We start from the raw sequence: 21,005 nt of genomic DNA, 5'->3' as shown, positions 1-21,005 counted from the left end.
ATCCAACGGACAGAATTAAAAATGTAGAACACCTTAGTCTATTGGAGAGGTTGTGGGAAAACAGGACTCTCTCTTGTGTTGCTGGTGTTAAGCACAATCTTCATGGTGGAAAATTTGGCAGTAAATAAAACTACAAATGTACTCACCTTCTGACTTAATGTTTCTACCCTAGGAACTTACCCCAAAGACCTAACTCCAACAATATGAAAACACATTTTCTTTGCAATATTTTTTGTAACTACAAGATATGGAGAATAACTTGTATGCCCAGACACAGATGAGTGGCTGAATAAATTGACGGGTCTACCTAATGAGGTACTAGAAAGTTATTTTTGTTGTTGTTTCTTTGTTTTAAATAAGGAAAACCCTTATAGACATATGTGCAGTGAGTCCAGGATATATTTTTAAATGAAAAAAAAAAGGTGTTTTTTTGAGAGAGAGAGAGAGAGAGAAAGAGAGAGAGAGAGCACAGTAGGGGTGGGGTGCCAAGGGAGAGGGAGAAAGAATCTTAAGCAGGCTCTGGGCTCAGTGTGGAGCCTGATGCAGGGCTCCAATCCCATGACTCTGAGATCATGACCTGAGCTGAAATCAAGAGTCAGACACTCAACCAACTGAGCCACCCAGGAGCCTTGAAAAAAAGTAAAATTTATAAAATCACCTAGGAATGTTAATTTTTGCATTAAGAGCAGAAAATAAATACACATACATATATATAAATATAAATATATTACACATTTATTCACCTGTGCAAACACAGAAAGCATATACCAGGGACTGAGATGGATTATCTACAGGGGATGGGTGGGAATGGGGTAAAAAGAAAAGAAACAATTGGAAGCAGGAGAGCAGGAGTTGCCACCTCTCAAAGCATATCATTTTGTGTAGCTCTGACTTATGGAACAATGTTCATGTTTCACACACATAAAAAAAAAATAAAATCACCAAGGATGGAGGAAAATTCCTCTAAGTAAAACACATCAAAAATGTGAATTAAAGTGCATTTCAAATGAAGTACTCTACATGGAAGGCAGTGAAAATGCACTAACCCAGGTCACTTTTTATTATTATTCTAAAAATTGAGATATAATTCACATACCGTAACATTCACGTTTTTAAAGTACATAATTCAGTGGATTTTTGTACATTCACAAAGTTCTGCCACTACTACCACCATCCAATTCCAGAACACACTCATCAATCCAAAAAAGAAAGCCATCCATACCCATTAGCAGTCACTCACTGTCCCTCCCTCCCCTAGACCTTAGCTATCACTAGTTTACTAATTGGTCTCTATGGATTTACCTATTGTGGGTATTTCCTAGAAGTTGAACCGTATTTTGTGTTTGGCTTCTTCTTAACCTAATGCTTTCAAAGTTCATTCATGTCATAGTACGTATCAGTACTTCATGCCTTTTTAGGCCTGAATAATATTCCATTGTATGCATATACCAGTTTTGCTTATCCAGTCACCAACTGATGGGTATTTGGCTTGTTTCTTCTTTTCAGCTCTTATGTATATGCTACTATGAACATTCATGATCAAGTTTCCGTTGGAACGTGTTTTCAATTCTTTTAGGGTCTGTGGCTACTAGTGAAAATGCAGTTCATATGGGGCTCTCACCATGCCTGTTGGTACACTTGACGGTATCCCATGAGTCTTTGAGGATCTCCGTTCATTATCATTCATGTTTTTTTCCTCCTATTCCTAAAACTGGATAATCTCAATTGATCTATCTTTAGTTTCACCAAGTCTTTCTTCTACCTGCTCCCATCTGCTGTTGACCACGTACGTTGAAGTTTTTCCTATCAGTTATGGTACTTTTCAATTCCTAAATTTCTTTTTGTCTCTTCCTTATAATTTCTATTTCATTACTGATATTCTCTATATGGTGAGGCATTGTTATCAGACTTTTAGTTCTTTAAACTTTGCTTCTGTTAGTTCTTTGCACATATTCTCAAAATAGCTTATTTAATGTCTTTGTTGAGTAAATCCAAAGTCTGGACCTCTTTGGGGACAGTTTGTTTTTCTTCTTCCCTGTATATGGGGCATAGTTTGTTTCTGCATATGTCTTAGCGTTTTATTGAAAACTGGTCATTTTAAGTAATATATTACAATGGTGAAAATCTAAAAAGCAGATACTCCCCCCTCCCTAGGGCTTGTTATTGTTTTTTGTTGTTGTTTAGTGGACTTTTTTGAACTTGTGAAGTCTATATTCTTTGTTGAGTGTGGCCATTAAAGTTTCTGCTTCATTAGTTTAGTGGTACTAATAACTAGACGGACTTCCTTGCTTGGACTACTGTGATTTTGCTAAGAGACTGTGTGTGTGTGTGTGTGTGTGTGTGTGTGTGTGTGTGTGTGTGTGGTACTAATAACTAGACGGACTTCCTTGCTTGGACTACTGTGATTTTGCTAAGAGACTGTGTGTGTGTGTGTGTGTGTGTGTGTGTGTGTGTGTGTGTGTGTGTGTGTGTTGTGTGTGTGTTGGGGCACACCTTCAACACAGCCAGGAAGTTGCTTGGACTACTGTGATTTTGCTAAGAGACTGTGTGTGTGTGTGTGTGTGTGTGTGTGTGTGTGTGTGTGTGTGTGTGTGTGTGTGTGTGTGTTGTGTGTGTGTTGGGGCACACCTTCAACACAGCCAGGAAGTTGACAATTCCACCTGAGCCTTCATTTCCTGCCGGAGCAGAACCTCAAGGTCAGCTAGAACGGTCAGTTTAGGGCCTTCTCAGCTCTTCCCTGAATATACACACAGCACTACGCAAGCAGCACATGACTTGCTTAATTCCAAGAAATACGTCAGAACTCCTCGAAGTCCCTAGAGATACTGAATTCTCCAGATTTCCTTTTAAGCTTTTTGACAAATTTGTTTGCCTCAACTGTTACTCACTGCCTCAAGCAACTGTGATGTTAAACAATTACCTCTGAGTGTTTTTGAAAAGTGGTATCAAGAAAAAGGCTTTCGCACCGAGCAAATTCTCAGTCAAGTGGGGTCTTCCAGTGAACTACCGTATTTGTCAAATAACGACAATTCTCAGTGAATATATCGTTGAAGAAGCTCCAACCCTGTTCTGTTTCTCCTAGTGGCTGCCAGGCTGCTGGTTTTCACTGTGATTGTTGGCTGTTGGTTTTCAAAACTATCATGGATCTGAGGAGTGAAAGATGCAAATAGGGAAAGTTAAAATGTCACAAAGATTACTGTTCCTATCAAGATTCATCCATTTTTCTTGAAAAATACTCCCTGGATTGTAGTAAACCTGTGGTTAACTCCATAGTTCTAAAAAAGTTGATTCTGGTAACAGACAGTTTTCTCAGTGCTTTTTATGGGGAAAATAATTTCTGTACATCTTTACTCCATCATTTTTGCTGACACCATCCCAGGCAACTTTCAAACTTAGTTTTGAGACCATATGTCTTCAAGCAAAAGAAAAAAGAACTCTAGACATACTGAACTTCGGCTAGTAGACTTTTATTTTGCGGAGGCATCAGTTAGCAACTCTGAAACTGTATTCTAGGGTTTTGTGGATAATGGGAACCATCTTTCTTATTGTTAGATGGGAAAAGGACACAAGACACAGCCTGAGTAGGCTCCCACTGGCCAAATTAAGGACAATTTGAACATGAAAATAAATAATGGATTTCTACTTCTGTAGTAACAGGAATCAGATTTGCCATTCTACATTAAAGAACTAGAACACTGGAAAAAATATGACTTAGGTTTTCAGACAATGGACAAAAAGCAGTACAGCATAGTAATACCTGAGAGTGAAAACAAACCAGTTGAGTGCTTTAGCTCATTGCATGAAGTTTCCAAACTACACTACACAGGGGGAAGGAATTCCAGGTAACTCAGTGGCCTTCCTGGAGACAGAATTCAGGGTTTGCATAGGCTACGGTGACTAGAATTTGTGACGCAAAATACAAAAGAGGATGAGATGAACAGAAAGAAGTGCTCTGGAGATCTTTGGAATGATCCCCTAAAATCTACGGCATAAGACTAATCTGTGCAATGTGTATGAGGAATCTACCAAGGCCAGGGAAAAAATTCACTAGAATGGAGTTTGTGAAGCAACTTAACACTGGGTCAGGTATAGTTTTTGTTCTCATCTCACCAGATGTAAAAGAAAGATTTGCTAGTAGAAAAACCATTAGGCAGAGTGCTTAGAATGGTAATGTCTCTGGAGCCAAATGAGCCCTAGGCCGGGCTTTCTCAATCTCAGCACTGTTGACACTTCGCACTTGATAATTCTTTGTTGTATATGATGTAGAATGTTTAGTAGCATTCCTGGCCTATACCCATTATTAGATGTGACACAAAAATGTCTGCAGACATTGCCGAATGTTCCCTAAAGGTAAAACTGCCCCAAATGGAGAACCACTGCAGACAAGATCATTAAAATAGCTACTAATATTCCATATGTTCAAGGAAGTAGAGGAAAAACCTGAACATGATAAGGCATATGTAATATTACAACAAAAACAAGGGCAGAGAGGGGGGAAAAGAGAAGAGCAGGAGGAAGAAGATGAGGACGAGGAGAGGAGGGGTAGAAGGATGAGAGCGAAGGATAAAGCTAATGCAATAAAGTGTTATCGACTGGAGAACCTGGGTGAAGGATATTGTGTGGCAAAGAACTTGGCTTTGCCCGAGAATTGCCTTGCCTTTGGTTTCTTGGAGGCATCTATGTAATACCTGATACAAGTATGTTTGTTTAGGGCAGCAGTTAGCTACACTAAAAAAGACAAACCATGGAACTGAGGATGGGGAATTTGGGGTCATGTGGTATCAGTCATCTGGAACAATCATTTGGGCAATCAACTGCTTATGCTTATATATTGCAGACACAACAAAAAATCTACACACCAAAGCTTCAGTGAGCCTCTGAGACTGGCAATACTCTATGCACATTGATGCCAGGACGGTAATGTGTCCTGAGGACAACAGAAGCTTTGTGTTAGAACCCTCACAGACATGGTCCTGTGCATCTCTTCCTCTGACAGGTTTTAATTTGTACCCTTTCCCTGTAATAAACAATGACTGTCAGTAGGTTCCATGTGAGTATATAAATAGGTTTCAGTAAGTTCTGGGAGATTTTCTAGCAAATTTTTGAACCTGAGGGTGTTTGGGGAACCCACCCAACTCCATCTCCAAACCTGCAGCTGGTGTCAGAAGTGACAGTGGTCTTGTGGGGGCTCTTCCCTCTAACTCTGTAGCTGGACCCTAACTTCTTGTGGTAGGGTAAGAAGTCTTGGCCAGACTTGGTAGCCTGGAGGACACTGCTCTCAACCTCGCAGTTTGGCTAAATCTGGGTAGCCATGGAGACATTTTTCTTTCACTTTTCCTGTAATAATTTTTCATAATTAAAATTTCATTGAAATTAATTTTAATTTTGCGTAATTGACATGTCAAAATAAAAATTTAAAAGACAAAAGGAGAAAAAACAAATTTTGCTTTCAACATAGCAAAAATAATTTTTTCTGTATAATCTCTTGAATTCCATTGCTTTAGTTATCTAAACTCTTAAGCTCTTGAAAATGATAGAAATGACTCTCCAGAGCTTATGAATTCCTGCAAACCAGGGGGCTTTCTCTGCCATTAACAGGAAGATGGAATTTAGTTATCTTTATTTAGTTAACCAAGAATCTTTAATTTCTTCCAGAGAAGCGAAAGTGAAACATTTGAAAGGATTTTTAAAATCCTGTTCTCCTTTGAAATTAACAGTACTCCACAGAGAGTAGTTCCTTCGAGTCATCTCATCACTGCACTGTTATCTGGAAATGCTTCTTCAATCACACCTCCTTCAGAGTTTATCCTTTTGAATTCTAATCCACAATTCCACAAAAAAATGTTTCCATAAAAGAGCATGGTCAAGTAACTACATGTTAAACATTCTTGATTTAAACAAATATTTCTATGCAGTGAGATATATAGCAAATTATTGGTTGTGGTACTACATTTAAACATGTATGTTGCCTAAAGAATAGGTATAATTCAGAAATGAAAAACTGCCCTTGAATCTATTTTAAAACAAAAACTAGATCACAAATGATTAAAAATATAATAAAAATTAATATTTGTTAATTTATTATCTCTATACCCATATAAAAGTTACTATCTTAGTTTTGCTAAGAATAACTTTTAGCAAAGGTGATCTCTTTTAAGTAACTGTAATTTCCTCATATTTTCCATTATTATTTTAATGTATCTTCTCAAAATTTATTTTCAAAGCAAGACAGAGTTAAACCTGTGAAATACCCTTCATAAGCACAAATGAGGAAGTCTGAGACAGTTATTTCAAAATTTTTTCACAGAGGGAACAGCGTGGGTATATTATTTAAAATCAATTTAAGTAAGTACTTGATTTGTGGTAGGCTTATGTAAACATAACTTTAATAATGGACTGGTTCACAAAAAGAGGTACTATACTAATCAATCATCAAACGTAATTTTTTTCCCCTGAAACACAGCAATTTTAGATTGCTGCTCTTTTCGCCTCTTGCTTGCTTCCCACGAAGGATGAAGAGGCAGCTGTGACTGCTGTTTTGTACTTTGAAGTCCTCTTTGTGCACTCTTATTAAACAGATTCTTGAGCTGAGGTTCATTTTGCTGAAAACCTGGGAGGAGAAAGCAAAAATAGTGAGAAATAACCATATACCTACATAACGTATAAGAGAAAGAGATTTCATTTTCTCACATCAGTATTTAAGGAAGGAATTTAGTTTTACTTAAACAGAATACGTTACAGTTTAAAATCTAAGTCCAACAGGGAACAGTGTGAAATTGAAATATACACATCAACAGGCAATTCTGGGACACATGCTTTCTAATCTTTTATCTTTTTTTCCTAATCTTTTAAACAGATGCAAATTGTTTTGTCTCCTAATATATGTTGTGCTGTCTTATTTACATTGGCAATAAGAAAGGAAAGAATGCAGACATAATGGAAAGCCAAAAGAATCCCAAAAGAGCATATTCTATTTTCAAAGGAATATCATTGGTTTAAGATAACTGTATATGGAGCCGATGTAGCCAGAAAATTCACAGGAATTTACTAAGTTATTGGATTTGACAACGTTGATCGGAGAGATGTATTTTTAAAGGGCTACTAATTGATTCTACTCCCTTCTATTACTGAACATAAAATTATTATAAAATAAATTACTGAATTTACTCAAATATAAGACAAGGTTCTTTTCCAATCATAAAATTATCCACCAGATAAGAGGGTGGCAAATTGTTGCTAGACCTTACAGCCTCTTATAAGATACCTTAAACTATGTTATTCTGAACAATAAGGTAGTGTTTGGGAGAGACACACCAGCCAGAAAACACATGAATCAATGCATGTTTATGGAATCAGAGGGAAAACAAAGGGAGACAAAAATTTAACATAGATTTTTTTTTTTTGAAGTAGTCTTAGAGATGCGTACCTTCTCTACTATGAGTTAGACATCATTCACTGTCAAAAGCCTTTTAAAGATCTTCTTACAAAGCAAATGTCATAATGTTACACGAACAAATGCACAGAGTTTGGGCTAACATTTCCGAAATATTACTGTACAAAGAATGCAACACGTCCTGAATCTTGTACAAATCACACGTGGTCTAAAAACCCAATATAATACTCAGGATGGCTCTAGTAATGAAGAACCAAGAATTTAAATGTTAATTAAACTGTTACATAAAAAACTGATTTAAATAAGGCAGTATTTAAAATAATATATACTTTATATAACCATGGAAAGTAAATTGATATCTGTAAACAAACTGATATACTAAATACTATAAATATATAAGCTAAGCAAAAAACAAAAACCTTTTCATCACTTGGGTCTCCTCCCAGGGAAAATGTGGGAGTGCCTCAAGTTTACAGTTCTCCTTATATATGAATATAAGGTCAGTGAGGCAGATTGCCATGTGTCTGCCAGACCTAGTTTTCTTTTCCGGCTAGGTGCACAAGCTGGATGCATTGCCCATCCTGACTACAGTTAGTCATGAAAACTTCCTGCAAAACTGTCCATGTACTCTTCCTTCCTGGAGGAGTATCTGGAAACTGCAGGAGGAAGGAACCAAAAGATGAAAGGTGCCTGATTCCTGAATTACTATATGAAACACAGCCCCTCTGCCATCTCACAGTGGACTGTGATGTGCTTGAAAAATATATTTTTATTATTTTAAGCCAGTTAGAGTTTGGAATTATGTACAGAAGTCAGCCTACCCAAATAGATGAGGCATGTAACTGAGTTACAGCCAATGGCATTAAGAACAAATGGCCTGACCATAAACATCTCACACTTGATCCTTTCACCCTCTCTCTCTGCCCACAGGGAGCACAGCGAACTCGTAGAGGCACAAGAAGGAAGAAGAGTACAAGCAGCGCAGAGGCGGTGATGAATGAGAAATGAATCAGCACGATGTGGCAGTTGTTACAGCAGGCAGTCTACTACAAATACCACGGTGGTACTCGGAAGGAGGATACAGCCATTAAAACAGCAGACAAATTTGGCAGTGGCTTTGCAGTTTAGTGGTAGGTAGTAAGGAAGTGGACGCCTTAGTTTGCAAAGTACGCGTGCTTCTTATGCCAAGGAAGCGGGTAAAACTGTGGCCAGTTGAGAACTTGGGAAGCAGGCTACGGGCCTATAGAGTTTGCAGCACCAGGGTAAGTGGGTGGAAAGAATAAAAAAATTAGCGTACTGATGGCTCTTTGGCAATGGACTACAAAACAGGAAAAGAACTTGCCAGCTCACAGGCAGAAACTAAAGGGAACAGAGTGTCCAGATATTTGAGAACTAAGGTTTAGAAAAGCCTCTGGACTTCAAACGGTAAGACACAAGACTGAGAAACATTTTAAGCAGGAAAGGTCTATGGAGATTCAGCCCTGGAGCAGAGTTACGAGTCAAGTATGGTCTTCTCAACCAGACCTGAGAATCTTAACACAGCAGACACTGAATGATGGTGGGGGTGGGAAAAAATACCCCCAAACATAAAGAAGGCAAGTTTGAGAACTAGCTCTAGGGGGAAAATTGTTGGTATGGTGACTAGCTCATGGATGGACTAAATGGAAATGGATGGACTAAATGGAAACCAAGAAGTCAGAAATCCACTACATTTCTGAGAGACCTCTGTTGTGGAAGAAATCCTGTGTCTGGGCTGAAAAACTCTCTCTTGAATGTTAAAGACTTTGAACTGTCTTCAGGACCATGTGTTTTTACCAGTCACTTGGGGCAACTCCCAAGGAAATTAATGTCCACTTCAGATGTGGCCAGAACTCAAGTGAGAAAACATGAAGAACAATGGATAAAAAAGTTCCTCTAGATAGACATGTTATGTGCCTCCCAATTTTCCCTTAACGGACTGGGAGTTTGTATTATGGTTACCTTGTCCCTGATCTGCCACTAAATATTTGGTTTGAGCTGGGGACAGGCAGTCTGTCTTTCAGTGCCCAGGCCATCAAATTTTGAGCAGTCACATCCATGAGACCGGATGGAAAGAAAGGACGGCATCACTGGTGGATGATACTGGGCTTTGAGCTTGGATGCAGAGACTGGGTGGGGCTCTGAGCTGGCTTCCTTGGGAAGGAGATAAAGTGTGCTCTGTGTGGGGGAGGGACAGTGAAATGAGCGCCTGGTGAGAGAAAGGATAGTCACTGGCAGAGAGTTACATGTTTAAGAAATTCTACTTCCTTTTTCCTCTTAACCACACAGTTAGATTGAATTTCTTAGCTCCCCTGTGGCTAGATGGCGTCATATAATTGAATTCTGGCTAATGAAATGTGAGCAGAACTGATTCCTGCCACTTTCAGACCTGGCCCATGAAAACTTCCTGCAAAACTGTCCATGTACTCTTCCTTTCTGGAGGAGTATCTGGAAACTGCAGGAGGAAGGAACCAAAAGATGAAAGGTGCCTGATTCCTGAATTACTATATGAAACACAGCCCCTCTGCCATCTCACAGTGGACTGTGATGTGCTTGAAAAATATATTTTTATTATTTTAAGCCAGTTAGAGTTTGGAATTATGTACAGAAGTCAGCCTACCCAAATATATGTAACTTGATTTGTTATGAATTAATGTGAAAATACTTTGATTTTACTCTGAACCTAGAAAGTGACATACTAGTTACTGAATGTTTAATGGAATGATGCCGAATAAGATATAACTTAAAGTTATACTTAAGATTTGAAGAATGTACTAGTTTATTCAGTTCAAAAAAAACAAATAGACCCAGTATTTCCTGGTAAGTTTTGCTTATATCTTTCATACTGGTAGCAGATAGGTAAAAACAAACAATTACAATTTAAAAATTATCCTGATAATTGAAAGATCTTCTTGTCCCCTTCCTGTGGGTACATATTTCATTCAGGCTATTAAATAACCAGAACTTTTCATTCTTCTACTCTGGCAAAGCATTAGTCAATTTCATATCAAGGTCAGGTAGCCATTAATACATACCTGGGGTTTTGCTTTTTGGAGCCTGTTCTCTGTAATTTCTAAAAGAAGAAAAAGACCATTAGGACTTAAAAAAGATAACTGACCTTAAGAAGGTAACGTTAAAAAAAAACGGGATAAAACTCACTCAAAGGATGAAGGGGGGGGGAATCAGAGGGGGAGACGAACCATGAGAGACGATGGACTCTGAAAAACAAACTGAGGGTTCTAGAGGGGAGCGGGGTGGGGGGATGGGTTAGCCTGGTGATGGGTATTAAAGAGGGCACGTTCTGCGTGGAGCACCGGGTGTTATATGCAAACAATGAATCATGGAACACTACATCAAAAACTAATGATGTAATGTATGGTGATTAACATAACATAATAAAAAAAAAAGAGGCAAAAAAAAAAAACCCACTCAAAGGACTATTGTACTCCCTCATCCCACCAGCAATCAACAAAAAAATGATAAAACCCCTAGTTTTAGCTGTATCAAAGTTTGTGAGACTCCCAATGATACTGCAGAAACATGGGAGTTTCCCTCTTACCCCCCCCCCCACAGGGACTTCTGGTTGTAAAATATCCTATTTTGGTTACTTGTGTCTACTCTTGAGGACTATCCAGATAAAGAATTTCAAAAGTCTTCTTAAAGGCGGAATGAGTCACATATTACACAAAACCATTTTGTGGGAGATGGAAAGCATAATAGTGTATTATTCTCAAGTGAGGAAAAAAAATGGAGCCTTCTGGAGCAAGTTTGGGAGATATAAAAAATATTTTAATTAATTTCAAGGTCTCAAATATGGTTTGTGTCTTTTCCATACTCCTACTTCTTTGGAAAATGTTTACATCATGTGTTTCTATTCTATTAAAAATTATCCCTGACATATATAAATAGAAAACAGTTTCCTGAAGAAGGTAGCTATTACTGAAGAAATTAGCTAACCATGATATTTATCCTAAAATGTGAAGTTATTCCCTCTCAGATTAGAATTACAAATGAAATGAAACTTATTGATGTGTAACAGAAGAGCTGTGAAAGGTGGTGGTTAACAGCAGGGACACAGACAGCAATATTCTCTGATATAAAGGAATCTGGAGGAAGTCGGAGTTAGAGCAAACAGCTGTATATACTGAAATAGCAATGCACAAGAAAATGACTGAGGTTTACAGTATGGCCCTCGGTTATTAAGAAAAGAAAAAAAAAACCACCACCATTCTTTTCAGAAAGTTCTGTTTAAAGAGTAAGACATGAGACATTTTGATAAGGTTTTCACCAAAAACGAACTCAAAGTCTGGAAACTTTGACAATTGAAGGGATAAACTGAAATTAGCTAGACAAATTATTTGGCTACAGGATTGATGTGGCACTGTTGTCTGTGTATTTTCATATATTATCCGAGTATAAAGTTGGAAAGGGCCAAGTCTAAACACAGGATGTGCTGTATAAACTACATGTTCATATGGGAGAGATTCTCTTCTGTCATTGCTAGGATGTGTAGATATTTCACATCTTCAAAAAAATTAAGAATAATATACTTCAGGATAGAAAAAATTACTCTTACCTTCTAGAGCTTTTAGATCCAGATAAAGAATGGAAAAACACTGACTCAAACTTCCTTGATTCTGTACTTGGCTTGTTTATGTCATTTCTTATACTCTGATGGGTTTCAAGTAGATCTTCCTGAGGTAACACTTTTTTGGGGGGCATCTGTTCCTTAATCGAAGAATGGCAAGTACTTTCCTTCTTTCGTGTCCGTCTGACTTTCCCAATGAAGAAGTCATCCCCACTGTCACTATCCTCAGACATGGAGGACTGTTTGTAAAACCTTTCCTCTGTGCTATCATCAAAATACTCCTTTTCTTCTTGTAATTCTTCTCCATCACTGTTACCATCAAGGGAGCTACTGGACTCTTTCTCTTTTTTGGTTTTACTTAAGGTTTTCATTTTTGGGTCAGCAGGTGTCTTCTGGGGCTCAGAAGAAACTACACCAGCCTTTTCAGAAGGCTTTGATGGAGAATTTGGAATGTCTACAGCATTGGGTCCATGTTCCACCTTGGTTCTTTTTTCTTTTGAATTTACTGGTTTCTTTGCCAATATTTTGGCTTCTTTCTCTTTTTGCTCACTGATAATAGTTCCTTCATGCTGTAACTTACTGGCATCATCATTTGAACACAAAGTGTCCTTGGAATGATTTTCTTCTGAAGCATTCTCTGATGATTTAACTTCAACAACATTTTGTCTTGCATCTTTAAAGGCTCTGACAGCAGCTACAACAGAAAAGCACATGATCTGTTTCATCATTAAAACAAATATATAAAACATCACTTCAGTACAGTATTTCTTAAATTATTTGGAAACACTTAAGAGAACAACCACAATTATGTTAAGTATGTATCACGGGTCACAACTTCACTGACTTTAAAAACCAAACTCAGAAGAAATGGTTAGAAGTATTCAATTTAAAACTCTTAAAATTAACCATCCTTTCAGGCCCTGGAGCTATTAAAAGTAGCAAAAACATCACTGAATACAAATAAATAAAATAAAATGGCAACTTTAATTTCTTTAGCAATAATGTATTGATATGATTGTGGTGCACTATAAACTGTTTTCAGACATAAAAATAAATATATTATAATCTGTGACAGTAACATTTAATTCTTTAAGCACAGTTTATAATATACACATAAATGAAAATTATGTGACTAAGTAGCAACATCAAAAGTGATACTATGAATTACACCAATATTTAGCAAATCAATTGTATTCAGTATTACCATGAATATATTATATATAAACATAAATGTATTCATATATTAGAATTTAGGAAAAAATACAGATTTAATTAGACATCAGATAACTTTCAAATTTTCAGGTACCTTCCCACATTTAAAATATTTGAAGGAGATATTTATAAAAGGTCCTCAAAACAAATAAACAAAAACCCTAAAGAAATAAGTGAAAAGCCATTTATTCAAAATCTTATACATAAGTGCACTTAAGTACATGGCTTAAAAGTCATTTAATACATACCTTTCAGCACATCTATTTTTTTCTTCAGAAGCGGATGCATCGCTAGTCTGGCAACTGCTCTTTCAGTTGCAGTAGAATCAGGCTGCAAATTGAAACAACAAACATGGGAATGAATAAGAAAAATATAGTACTATTAAGAAGTGAATAAAAGAAAATGTAATTTTTAAATAATTTTTAAAAATGAGAGTTAGGAAACAGGAATTTGTTAGTATTCTCTAGATAAGTCACCTGGATAATCTATAATAAAGAAAAATAAAACTCAAGATGACAAAATACAACTGCCCCCGAAACAAATAAAATTATTATGTAATCAACTAACAAATCCCTTTGGGGACTTAATATCTTACCAGAACTCTGGTAGGCATCCTGTGTGTTATTAAAAAAATGCAATATAGCTTCTGCTTTCAAAGAGGTTAAAAGATCTAGATCTAGATCTTTTTAAAGACTAAATTAGTATGAATCAAATAACATGTTAGTGCTAAGCTGGGTGATACAATTTATAACTACTGTAATGTTTGAAATTCCAGTTAATAGAGATGTAAAAACTATCTGATGCTAAATATTTGTATTTTGAAAGTCTAGTATCTCTACTGCATTTTCGGAACCTTCTACCACTGCTTGTCTAAGAGCCAACACTTCATAAATATTTGATGATGACTGAGTTAGAGCTTATTATATATTTAATATACTTATGAATTTAGATAATTCATGATTTGGGATAATTTCCTTAAATATCTTCTAATACATATCCAAATATCTAACTGCTACTCTAACTTGAGCTCAAGACTCATATATGAACCTCCTACTTGACGTATTAAAAGAGAATTTTTTTTTCTTTTTTTTAAAGTAGGCTCCATCCCTGGTGTGGAGCCCAACATGGGGCTTGAACTCATGCCCCAGAGATTTAGACCTGAGCTGAGATCAAGAGTTGGATGCTTTACCTACTGAGCCACCCACCAGGTGCCCCGAGAATTCTTTGATATCCTTCTCAAACTTACTTCTTCAGTCTTTCCTGTCTTATTATATATAATTCCACTTTTGTTGGTTGCTCAGGACTAAAACTTTAAGAATTCTTCTATCACACTTCTCCTTCCTTCACAGCTCACAATTAGTCCTTTAAGCAATCTTGTGGTTCTAAATGCAAAATATATTCAGGACCAGTCACTTCTCACCATTTCTACTCTTAGTACTTTTGACCAATTCACCAACATGTCTCATCCGCAGCACCAATGTAATACACTCAAACCTGGTCACTTGCTCCCCTACCCCTGAGTTTCCAGAGAGCATCACAGTGAGTTTTTAAAAAGGTAGCCAGATCACGCTATGCCACTATCTGTTCTTTAAGCTTTACTGCCTTCTGATGCTTAGGCTATTCCTTTGTAAGCTCTTCTTTTCCTGGAATACTGTACTCCCAAATATATGCATGACTGACCATCTCTTATTATTCACATATCTGCTCAAATGTTATCTGAACAACACTTCCTATAACTCTTTATTTACTTATCACTTAACATTGCATGCCAGCGTAGATATTTTCCCATCTGTGAGGCAGGGGCTCTGTTTTCCTCATTGCTATAGACCTAGGGCTTGGAACAGTAACTGGGAAGAGTTTGCATTCAATAAACATCCCATAAGGCAAATGGATACATTTCATTGTGTGTCAAAATAGAGCTGTGAGCTTCAAATGTCTTTATTTTAAATTATCTTTCACTGTTAATAGCCCACTATAAAGTTTTTTTCCCCCCTAGTAAAACAAACATATGAGGACATTAGTAAATGCAAGATGATGGCTCTCTGAAGTTTACTGTGTTTGGAGGACTTATCTAGGCAATGTTACCCAGAGAATAACTTTTCTAAATTATATCTGTGGTCTAATTACCTGTGTATTGAATTGAAGAACATCCCCCTAAAATTTATGTCCAACTACAAACTCAGAATGTGACCTTATTTGGAATCAGGGTCTTTGCAGATATAATTAAAAGGTGAATATGCTAGGTTAGGGTGGCCCTCAATCTAATATGACCGATGTCCTCATAAGGGAGACATTTGGATAGAGGCACAGAGAGAGGGAAGAAGGCTGAGGGAGAGATTGCAGTTATCCTGCCACAGGCCAAGGAAGGCCACAGGCCATGGTTCACACAAGCTGGAAGAAGCAAGGAAGGGTTCTTCCCTAGAAACTTTGAAGGATCTTAGCACTACTGTCACCTTGATTTCAGATTTCTAGCCTCCTGAAACATGACAGCATACAATTTTGTTGTTTTAAAGCACCTAGTTTGTGGTACTTTGCTACAGCAGCCTTAGGGTAACTATAAACTTTGATTCTCTTAGGCTCTTAGATATTGCCTCTGTTCAGTCTTGTCCAAGAAATGTAGTCCAGGGGCGCCTGGGTGGCTCAGTCATTAAGTGTCTGCCTTTGGCTCCGGTCATGATCCCAGGGTCCTAGGATGGAGCCCCACGTCGGGCTCCCTGCTCAGCTGGGAAGCCTGCTTCTCCCTCTCCCACTCCCCCTGCCTGTGTTCCCTCTCTCACTGTCAAATTAAAAAAAAAAAGAAAAAGAAATGTAGTCCATTTGGAGACTATTCATTAAGTACAGTGTTAAGATAACCCATTGTTTCAATACCTTGCTGGGTTTCCTGAAGTCCAATGTAGGACTTCTTGCCCATTTTATCTCCCTTGGAGATATGTGAGAGAATCTGGGAAGAAAACCTAGTGCTGGTATCCTGAGTCACTCCACAACAAGATGGGCTGCTGAACGTATAGGTCAAATATGTATGATTTAGTTTTATAGGGTGTATATTAAAAGCTGTTAACACAGAACCCCCTGATGAGGGACATGATTTTTCAAGCTGAAAAGGCCAACATGATATATGAAAATTGAGAGTCACATCAGAACACTAGAGTCTACATGCTTCCAGAGAGAACAAAGTTACCAAAAAAAATAAATAAATAAAATCAGGAATCAAAGCTGGAGGTCAAAGACAACTGACTAAAAATATCTCTTGAACCTTTCTCCTTAGAAGGTAGTAGCTCCACTAAAATGAAGAAGGATACAAAGAATGAGGAATGTACGGGATAGAAGAAACGGGAGATACAGGCAGAAGGCAGTCTCAGGATGGTGACAAGGAGATTCAGAATACCTGGTGTAGTAAACACTTTTTTTTTTTTTTTTTAGATTTTATTTATTTGAGAGAGCGAGCACGGGCGCGTGAGTTGGGGGAGGGGCAAAAGGAGAGGGAGAAGCAGGCTCCTCCCTGAGCTCGGAGCTCAACATGGGGCTTGACCCCAGGACCCTGAGGTCATGACCTGAGCTGAAGTCAGACGCTTAACCAACTGAGCCACCCACGCATCCCTGGTGTATTAAACATCTTGAGAGGAGACTTCAGTAACTGAAGAGCAGCTTGGTATTACACTAGAGAGAAACCAGGAAACTAACAAGGAAAAATAAACTATAGGAAATAGAAATATTGTGCAGAAAAGGAAAAATAATAATCACTCACTACATGACTTGTAGTCAAAATAACAGAATCACTAAATGTTCATCTAATCTAAATTTGACCCAAGTGCATTAGGAGGATGGAAGTGATAAGGAAGGTACATATATGACAGAGGGACTGGAAGAGGAAAGAGATATAAATTCTTATAAACCACCACAGGAAGTCAATAGTTAATACTTAAAATATACTAATATTGACATATTGATGTGTGGGGTAAATCCCCTGAAAACCAACTGAAGTTGAAAGTCAGGAAGCACTAATAGAGAACTGTCATTTTCACAAACAAATCTTGTAGAAGTACTTGATTCTCAAAACTGGTGGTTGGCAAACTGACTCATGGGCCAGTTCTCACCTGCTGCCTGTTTTTTAAAATAAAGTTTCAGGAAACACAGTGAAATTCATTCATTTACATACTATCTATAGCTCTACTATGACCCGCGGCAGAGTTGAGTAGTCATGACAGAGAATGTATGGCCTGCAAAGCCTAAAATATTTATTATATAGAATTACTTTACAGAAAAAGTGTGACACCTGCTCTAATAATATGTAAGTAGAATCCTTGGTGGGGGTAAACTAAAAAATTAGGAAAAAATAAAAAATAAATTTTTAGCAGGTTCATGATGTTCTAAAGTTAAATTTAAAACAAAAACGGCGCCCCTGGGTGGCTCAGTCGGTTAAGCGTCCGACTCTTGGTTTTGGCTCAGGTCATGATACTGGGGTCATGAGATCGAGCCCCGTGTTGGGTTTGGTGCTTCACTGGGGTCTGCTTGAGATTCTCTCCCACTCTCCCTCTACCCCTACCCTTCCTCACATGTGCTCTCTAAATAAATAAATAAAGTCTTAGAAAAAACAAAACGAAAACACTATCAGGACAGACTTTTGTTGCCAAATCAAAGCAACAAGGAATAGCCTTAAATACATTTGACTGTTTTTCTTGAATGGTGACGTAATATGAGATTCTGGCTTAGTAGAGAAAATGTGGTATTCAGTGAAAAAGCAGAATGTTTTAATTGCCAGGACTTACTTATCTCAGTACACTTAAATGTAAAAACAATGACAACAGAACCAATTAGTTCTGAGAAATATACACACCCCAAGAGCCTACCCTCCCTCCACATTACAAGGGAAAAGAACCTCCAGCAGCAGCTGTTACTCTGTAACTGCTTCTTTCACTGTATTTCCACCCTGTAGCTACTAATAACTCACTTTAGAGATAATCCCCAATATATGAACATCTATATTTGTAAAACAGATAAATTAGAAAATAACTGTTCTAAGCATGAGTTAATTTCACGTTTTAGATAAGTTATGGGAATCCCAAATATTTTGGCTAAATGTGTTCATATAAAATTTTTCAAAAACATACCTACTATTGTTCCAAACCCCTGCTTTGACAACTTGCTAAAAGCTCTGATGAGCTGTGTATTCTTTTTTCCAGAGCTAATTAAATCCCACCATCTTAGTTATAACAAGGTTTAGAAGACCACTGATAATACTTGCATGTTTATTGCTGACTTTAAGTAATAATTTGTTAAGAATCATTTTATCATCGAGTTTACTTAGCAATGCCCTGGAAGATATCCCAGAGTAACTGTGACTCAGTGATCTGACTTCAGTAAATTCTATTTTTTTAAAAAAAGGTCCTAGAATAGGATTTATAATTCTAAAATTATGTATTACTCTAATAAATGAAGACATTATTACCCTTGGATGTTAACATGTCTTCCCCTATAACTGTGCTTTTATATTGCAACCTTCATGGAAGACTTACTTGAAGACAATATCAGGTTAACAAGAAGTTAAGACTGACTTTTTTTTTTTTAAAGATTTTATTTATTTACTTGAGAGAGAGAGAGAGAGCACATGAGAGGGGGGAGGGTCAGAGGGAGAAACAGACTCCCTGCTGAGCAGGGAGCCCGATGCAGGACTCGATCCCAGGATTCCAGGATCATGACCTGAGCTGAAGGCAGTCGCTTAACCAACTGAGCCACCCAGGCGCCCAAGACTGACTTTTTAAAAAGGTCACTGCATTGCCTAACACCAGGGGTACCATCACAATGGGAGTGTGCAGTACAGAGCTTATGCATCCATATGTAACAGAATCAATACTGTTCAAAGAACATAAAAGGCTTGAGTCTATAAGGTATATAGATATAAGCGCAATTAAGTAGTTACTAATCAGGTATGATTACTTAATAATTTAATATGAAGAATTATATATACCACAGCTTTACTTCTGTAATTACATGCAATTTGTATTTTTTTAAAAAACAGTAAATGCCATCAGTAAATAAAAATTTTATTATTCTGTTCAAAGTGTTTTGTTGATAAGAATACTTATTTCCCCCCAAGGTAATTTTTTTTTTAACTTTTATTACTTTTTATTTATTTGAGGGAGAGAGAGCAGAGTGAACAAGAATATGAATGGGGGAAAAGGCAGAGGGAGATGGAGAAGCAATACCATCAAAAACGATAAAATGCTTAGGAATAAATACAACAAAGAAAGTGAGAGATCTGTACACTGAAAACTAAGACTTTAATGACAGAAATAGAAGAGGACACAAAAAATTAGAACGATATCTTATGATTATGGATTGGAAAAACTGATATTGTTAAAATATCCATAGTACCCAAAGCTTTCTATAAGTTCAATGTAATCCCTATCAAAATTACAATGGCATTTTTCACAGAAATAAAAAAAAAAAAATTCCTCAAATTTGTTGGAACTACAAAAGACCCCAAATAGCCACAGCAATCTTGAGAAAGAACAAAGCTGGAGGCATTACGCTTCCTAATTTCAAACTACAGTACAAAGCTATAGTAATAAAAACAGTATGGCACTGCCATTAAAACAGACACACACAGCAATGGAATAGAATTGAGAGCCCAGGGATAAACAAATGCATATACAGTAAACTGCTGTTTGACAAGAGGGCCAAGAATACTTGAAGGGGAAAAGACAGTCTTCTCAATAAATGGTATTAGAAAAACTGGATATTCATATGTCAGAGAAAGAAACTAGACACATATCTTAAACGATTCATAAAAATTAACTTGAATTGGACTAAAAAGACTTAAATGTGAGACCTGAAACCATAAAACTCCTAGAACACGTAGGGAAAAAAAATTCCTTGACACTGGTCTTGGTAATGTTTTTTTGGATGTGACACCAACAGCACAAGCAACAAAAGCAAAAGTAAACAAGTGGGGCTACATCAAACTACAAATTTATTGCAAAACAGAAGAAACAATCAACAAAGTGAAGAGGCAATCTACAGAATCAGAGAAAATATTTGCAAACCCTATCTCAGATAAGGGGCTAATATCCACAATATGGAAGGAACTCATACAACTCAGTATCAAATAAATAAAACAAAATAAATATAAAATCTGATTAAAAATGGACAGAGGACTTGAGCAGATATTTTTCAAAAGAAGAAATGGCCAACAAGTACATGAAAAGAAGTGCAACATTACTAATCACTGGGGAAATGTAAATCAAAACCACAATGAGATACCACCTCACACTTGTTAGAATGGCTACTCTCAAAAAAAACAAGAGCTAACAAGTATTGGTGAGTATATGGAGAGAAGGGAGCCCTGGAGCACTGCTGGTGAGAATGCAGACTAGGACAGACACTAGGGAAAAAAGATGAGGTTCCTCAACAAATTATAACTAGAGCCACCATATGATCAAGCAATCCCACTTCCAGATACACACCGAAGCAAACGAAATCTCAGAGATACTGTGCTCACTGCAGTATTATTCATGATAGCCCAGACATGGAAACAACCAAGAGTCCACTGACAAATGAAGTGAATAAATTAAACATATATAGGTACACACACACACACACACACACACACACACACACACACACAAATGGAGTATTATTTAGCCATGAGAAAGAAGAAAATCTTTCCATCTGCAATATGGATGAATCTGGTAGGCATTACAATGACTGAAAGAAACAGAGAAAGACAAATACTGCATAGTATGACTTGTATGTGGAATCTAAAAAAAAAACAAACTCCCAGAAGCAAGAGCAGAA

At 37.2% G+C, this 21,005-nt stretch overlaps 1 protein-coding gene across 2 annotated transcripts in view; it reads right to left on the bottom strand.

The window, feature by feature from the left end:
- Window positions 1–2,585: 2,585 nt before the first annotated feature.
- The window catches only part of SRFBP1 (serum response factor binding protein 1), a 64,591-nt gene continuing 46,171 nt past the window's right edge, over window positions 2,586–21,005 (bottom strand). The window contains exons 5-9 of one of the 2 annotated variants that reach the window (XR_015768154.1): window positions 13,460–13,541; window positions 11,988–12,693; window positions 10,447–10,484; window positions 5,150–6,610; window positions 2,586–3,146 (exon numbers count right to left, since the gene is read on the bottom strand). Coding sequence is in view for 1 of the 2 variants with exons in the window: in XM_028103644.2 (XP_027959445.1) it covers window positions 6,426–6,610; window positions 10,447–10,484; window positions 11,988–12,693; window positions 13,460–13,541 (1,011 nt within the window). In the remaining variant the exon portion in view is untranslated. Of the gene's footprint in view, window positions 3,147–3,451; window positions 6,611–10,446; window positions 10,485–11,987; window positions 12,694–13,459; window positions 13,542–21,005 lie in introns of those variants that run through there. The other variant, XM_028103644.2, reaches the window with a different exon arrangement.

Source organism: Eumetopias jubatus, unplaced genomic scaffold, assembly GCF_037043125.1.
Source record: "Eumetopias jubatus isolate StellerSeaLion01/CBP00866 unplaced genomic scaffold, mEumJub1_p1.0 scaffold_5, whole genome shotgun sequence".
NCBI lineage: Eukaryota > Metazoa > Chordata > Mammalia > Carnivora > Otariidae > Eumetopias > Eumetopias jubatus.
This window is presented reverse-complemented; position numbering and strand designations above follow the sequence as displayed.